Source organism: Castanea sativa, chromosome 12 (assembly GCF_040712315.1).
Source record: "Castanea sativa cultivar Marrone di Chiusa Pesio chromosome 12, ASM4071231v1".
Lineage (NCBI taxonomy): Eukaryota > Viridiplantae > Streptophyta > Magnoliopsida > Fagales > Fagaceae > Castanea > Castanea sativa.
This window is the reverse complement of record NC_134024.1, coordinates 16,178,637-16,184,473: the sequence shown is the minus strand read 5'-3', so window position 1 is coordinate 16,184,473 and position 5,837 is coordinate 16,178,637. Positions and strand designations below refer to the sequence as shown.

At 35.3% G+C, this 5,837-nt stretch overlaps 1 protein-coding gene across 1 annotated transcript; it reads left to right on the top strand.

Moving 5' to 3' along the window:
• The first annotated feature begins 3,364 nt into the window (after window positions 1–3,364).
• On the top strand, window positions 3,365–5,002 carry LOC142619381 (AT-hook motif nuclear-localized protein 17). Its single transcript, XM_075792469.1, has one exon. It carries the CDS (start codon window positions 3,889–3,891, stop codon window positions 4,840–4,842), a length of 954 nt encoding a protein of 317 aa, XP_075648584.1. The 5' UTR covers window positions 3,365–3,888; the 3' UTR covers window positions 4,843–5,002.
• The last annotated feature ends 835 nt before the right edge of the window (window positions 5,003–5,837 follow it).

Below are 5,837 nucleotides of genomic sequence, written 5' to 3'. Positions count from 1 at the left end.
TTTTAAACATGACTAAACTCATGATTAATAAATAAATAAATAAATAACAAAACCAATAGTATCACTTAAATAATAAAATGCAATATATTTATTTCCATTGTTTTATTAAATTATATCAATTCTCGTGCCGTAACATAGGTTACATACTAGTTATTCTCTAAAGAGGAGCATCACTACTATATGTAAAATCAAACTCTTTAGCACGAAGCTAAAAATTCAATTCAATTCATATATATATATATATATATATATATATATATATATATATATATATATATATATATATATATATACCGTTACTTTAATTTAAGGGTTTAATGTTACACTCTTTTACGCTTTCTCTTTTTTATGATACTCTTTCCATTTTGCGCAAGTTTTCACTTTGGGATCCTATTTCCAAGTTCTATATTCCAATTTTGTTGCTAAAAAGGGTAATTATGCTTTGAGCCCAAGCCACGCAGAAAACAATCCAATGCTTGTGAGCTAAGCATTACTAAGAAAAACCATGCATAGTCTATATCTAAAATCTTGTCACGCTTGAAGCACTTTTTACATGATATATGCCACCAAATGTTATCGTGAAGAATCTTGATCCAACCATAAAAGTAGAAAGGGTAAAAAGAGATTAAAGGAAAACTACCTAAGTGTCTAAAAAAATAGATGCTCTTCAACCAACAAAAAAAGAAATGCTCGATTACTTAAACTATTCGATTTGTCCGATTTCTGAACCTTACAGTAATTTCATTATCTTGGCGAGATTAGAATCTGGTGCAATACTGCTAGGTGTAATTACCTCCTTCCACCCTTGCAAATTTTTTTTTTTTTTTACAATTTTTACTTTTTTACTTTTACTATTTTTACTTTTTTTTATTTAATGGTTGAGATTGAAAGTTGATTTTTCAACTTCCAATCTCAGTCATTAAAAGCAATTGATGATCTTAATCTATTTTGGTGTGCACAAGTTTCTCATAGAAGGTACATGCATAGAAAAAGAAAAAGAAAAAGAAGAGAGAACCAATGAGCGGGTGTTACTGTTCAGGAAGCAGTAGCAGTAGCACCATTCTATTACCATTATCATCGTTCCTTGTGTGGTAAGCTTCATTTGTTGGTCATTCCTTCTCCATCAACAGAGAAAAAAAAAAAAGTGTAGATGGTAATATGGGACAAAGGAAGTGAATTTCTGTTTTAAGACTTGTACTATAGAAAGTTTTAAAAAAATTTAGCCGGCATATAAAGTAACACAAACACTAATAAATAAAATAATAAATTGAGAGAATTTATGGGCATATAATTTTAGAACATACCTATAAAGGAAAAACTCTATTATGTTTTTGGTGTATGTTACTTCTCTCTTACAAGGGGTGGACCCCACACTTGCAATGTGTGATGAAAATATCCGATAGTGCCTTTTTTATTTTATTGAAATATGTTGAGATATATTGGACCATAACCCATAAAATTTTATTTTATTGAAATATGTCGAGATATATTGGATCATAACCCATAAAAGTTATTTTATGATATAGGAATAACTTATCGATTTATGAACTAAAAATAACTTTTTATTTTGTAACTGTTTTTGAAGGGTAATGAGTTAATCTATAAATTCATGATGTTTAGAAATGTCCCAATTCGAGTTAGAATCATTATGACAAATACACAGTTTCATTTACCTTAAACAGAAACTTCATAATTGTAGTTTTGCAGTTGGTGGCTGTATTATATCCTGAAGGTGAACTTCATAATCTAGCTATCTCTTTGGAATGGGTGCAAGTATCATCTTAAATGTAATATTTAATACACTCCTCGTAGACCTAGTCACAGTATCTTTTGATTTCTACTCATATTACTCAACATCAACAGATCTCAAGAGTGAGAGATGCTACATACTTTGCTAGGTTACAGTAGTATTACTGTTATACAGACCATTTGATCATTGTTTATCCCAACATTGGTTTAGAATTTCACATGCTTTTGATAGCCTTACTCTTTCGGTCTATCCAAATTGTTGAAGTTTTACTCCAAAGTAAAGGCACCATTAGGTCCATTGCTTTATATCTAAAATCTCCTATATATGCATTTAGCAAAAAAAAAAAAAAAAAAAAAATGTATGGGATTCAGACGCGCTTCCAATTTTGGACACGTTTCTAAATCTTAACATGTCCTATGCATTTTATATCTAATTGATCATGTCACAAATACTTGGTAATTCAATTTCCACAAATTTGAAAATAAGATCAACAAGAAATCTTTCTTCTTCTTCTTTCTTTTAATCTTTTGGGTATAAATGTATTCAAATTACATTTTCTTTTCCGGGGAGATATTGCTTATAAAAAAATGTAGGTAATACAAATAACAAAAAATGCACCACTCATATATGGTCTATTGGCTAACATACATAATGAATACTCATTAGTTATATGATGAAACACGATCCTCTCCATTTTAAATTAGAGAGAGACTAATTCAAGTCTAAGATTTTATTTCCTAAATCTCATAGTATATAAAAAAACATATTATTTAAAATTTTAAATAACGTAATACTAAATAAACTATTAGATTTATAATATTTAATTTGAACTAATAAATAAAATTTTCTTTTTTCTTTTTAAGATTGAAATAAATCTGTTTTAAATAGAGATGACCCAATACTTGTAGGGCACCACAAATATACTTTCCAAACACTCATTATACATTATAAATTCACAATGGTGTGCTAATTAGATGTGTATGGGACCAGTGAGATATTAACTTTACACATTTTTATTGGTCCAAAATAGGGAAAAGTACACCAATCTTTCTGACTTTATAAGCACAAATCAAAATGTGTTACCTAAGCAAAATGATGACAAGGTTTGAACCCTTTTGAGTTTTGATCAAGGCTTTGGAAAAAGTCATCCTTAAAACCCCAATTTAGGCACATGAATTAAGTGAAGCCTTCTCGTCAAAGTAAGTGAGCTAAAGAGAAGATTGAAATATGCGAGTTGGGCCAACCATTCAAAAAGAAATAATACCATAGACACAATATTTTTTCACAAATTTAATATAATTTATTGTAATCTATATATAATAAAAATTATATCAATGATAAATCTAAATAAAAATTAACAATCTTATTTCAAAGGTAACATAAAAATTGAGTAATTGTGAAAATTGTTGTGTTATTTTCAAATTCAAATTCAAGATTGAAGTAGTGATTGAAGGAAAAATGAGAAAGATAGATGAAAGTGATGATAGGGATAGTAATAGTTAAGGGCATCCCCCATAACCCAAAAGAAATAACATCAAAGAAGTCATTGTCAATCCACTCGGTCGGAAAGGGCCTTAATTAAAGACTCACCCTCTCTCATCTCTCCCTCCCATGTGTCCCTCTCTTTCAAACTTGAAGAAATGAAAAGAAAGGCTATGTAGAAGTAAGGTTGAGCTAACCATTAACCAAATTCTTCTCATTCATTGACAATTTCTCTCTCTCTCTCTCTCTCTCAATCTTGTATGTGGTGTGGATTGTGGACCCTACTTCACCTCCAACCAGCGGCGCTATTAGTCTTTACTTGGTTTCCAAGCTCACCCACCTCCTCCTCTCTCTCTCTCTCTCTCTCTCTCTCTCTCTCACATAAATCAACCTCATCCTCCATTTATTATAAACAAATTCAAACACCACCTTACCATCTTCTTGCTCTGTCTCCCTCTCTCTCTCTCTCTCTATCTCTCTCAAAGTCTTGGCTCTCTCCTTCTACCAAGTCCAAACTAGCTTTCTAGTTTCTTCTCTATATTTTATTACAATTTACAAAACCCACAAAAAATATCCTATTCCTCAAGTTTCCTAAACCAATCATAAACCCAATACAAATATCCATCTATTAAAAAAAAAAAAAAGACACAAAAACAATGAAAGGTGAATATGTAGAACCAAAAAACGAAAACACTTCCAACATGTTCTCAAAACTTCACCACCCTTCTTCCCCACATCTCCAAAACCCATTTTCTCACCCTTTCCACCAAGTCCCCACCGACTCCCAAACCCAACAACATCATCATCACCAACATCATCATCATCACCAACAACAACAACAACAACACTCCGAAGACGACGAGAGCCGAAGCAGTGGTGGTGGGCCCACACCGGCCCAAACTCCGGGCCTAAAGCCCAAACACGACGCTGATGGAGCGTCAATCGAAGTGGTTCGGCGGCCCAGAGGCCGCCCGCCCGGTTCCAAAAACAAGCCCAAACCGCCCGTCATCATAACCCGAGAGCCCGAACCGGCCATGAGCCCGTACATTCTCGAAGTCCCAGGCGGAAACGACGTCGTCGAGGCGATCTCCAAGTTCTGTCGCCGCAAAAACACCGGCCTCTGCGTATTAACAGCTTCCGGAACCGTCGCCAACGTCACGTTACGTCAGCCGTCGACCACACCCGGCGCCACCGTTACTTTTCACGGCCGTTTCGACATCTTATCGGTCTCCGCCACCTTCCTAACGGCGTCGTTTCCACCAATCCCCAACGGGTTCACCATCTCCCTCGCCGGCCCTCAGGGCCAGATCGTCGGAGGACTCGTCGCCGGAGCTTTACTCGCCGCAGGAACCGTCTTCGTGGTAGCTGCCTCGTTCAACAACCCCACGTACCACCGCCTCCCGCCTGAGCTGGAAGATATAAGGGACGAAGGAAATTCACCGCCTCACGCGGCGGTTTCTGGTGGAGATAGTGGGCAACACCCGGCGGCACCGTCTCAGGGAGGAGGAGGAGAGTCGTGCGGGAATATGGCTATGTATAGTTGCCACTTGCCTTCCGATGTGATTTGGGCTCCTACTGCTAGACCACCACCACCACCACCACCTTACTAATTTTAGTGTTTTCTCTTTCTTTTTTGGTTTTTTAAATTTCTGGGTACTGTGAATTTTAGAAAGTCTTTTATTTTGTTGTTGGAATCTGGGGTTTGTCACCCTGGATCAACTTCTTTGTTTAAATTTCATGTTAATGTTAATGTTAATCTTAGCGTTTTTTTAGTTTACCTGTTTAGGGTTTTTTTTTTCTTTATAAAAAAAAATTAATATTTTATTTCTATTTTGGGAAATTTAAATAGTGGTTTTTTTAAAAAAAATTTTATTTATAAAAAAAAAAAAAGAAAAAAAGAACCGGGTTCAGAATTCAGATATTCACATTGTGTGGAAAAAAAAAAGTCATGAGCTGATACTCTGTCATTCTTTAATGGTGGATAGCTTTCATGGGTCAAAATCAAGCTTTTTTTTTTTTTTTTTTTTTTTGGTGTGTGTTTTTTTTCTCTCTCTCTCTCTCTCTCTCTTTCTCTGGCTCTGCGTTTTTTTGGGGTTCAAAATTGAATTTGGTCTGGCATTCACATGTTAGATACTGGTGGAGTAATAAAGGATTGGGCATGGGTTTTGGGTTTTGCTTTGAAGTTTGAGAACTGATGAGAGGACTGAGCATGAATGTGTATACACATGAATGAGTCCACAGTACTGCTTTCTCTGCTATTACTATTGCTTTGCTGCTGCTATGCTATGCTATGCTATGCTGGCTCGCTGAGCCAATCTGCATGCGCGAAGATTGTGCTTTGACTCTGATTGATTTCCCTTTACTTTACTTTACGTCTCAGGCTGCTTGATTCGGATAAAGTTAACAGAAGAGAACGTGGCTAGGGTTTTGTGTGACAGGGCCTTTTCAGTGTTTATAAGAGAGAGAGAGAGAGCCTGTGTTTGTTTTTGCTTTATTCAAGGCGTTCTTGAAAGCTCTGTGTGAGAGAGAGAACTTGATGAGAAAGTAGAGAAAATCCCAAACTTTATTTCTCCATCTGCTTTCAATCTATCCATCTATCTACCTC

Coding starts and splice junctions, on each gene's coding strand:
- LOC142619381 (XM_075792469.1), top strand. CDS start 3,889: ATGAAAGGTGAATATGTAGAACCAAAAAACGAAAACACTTCCAACATG.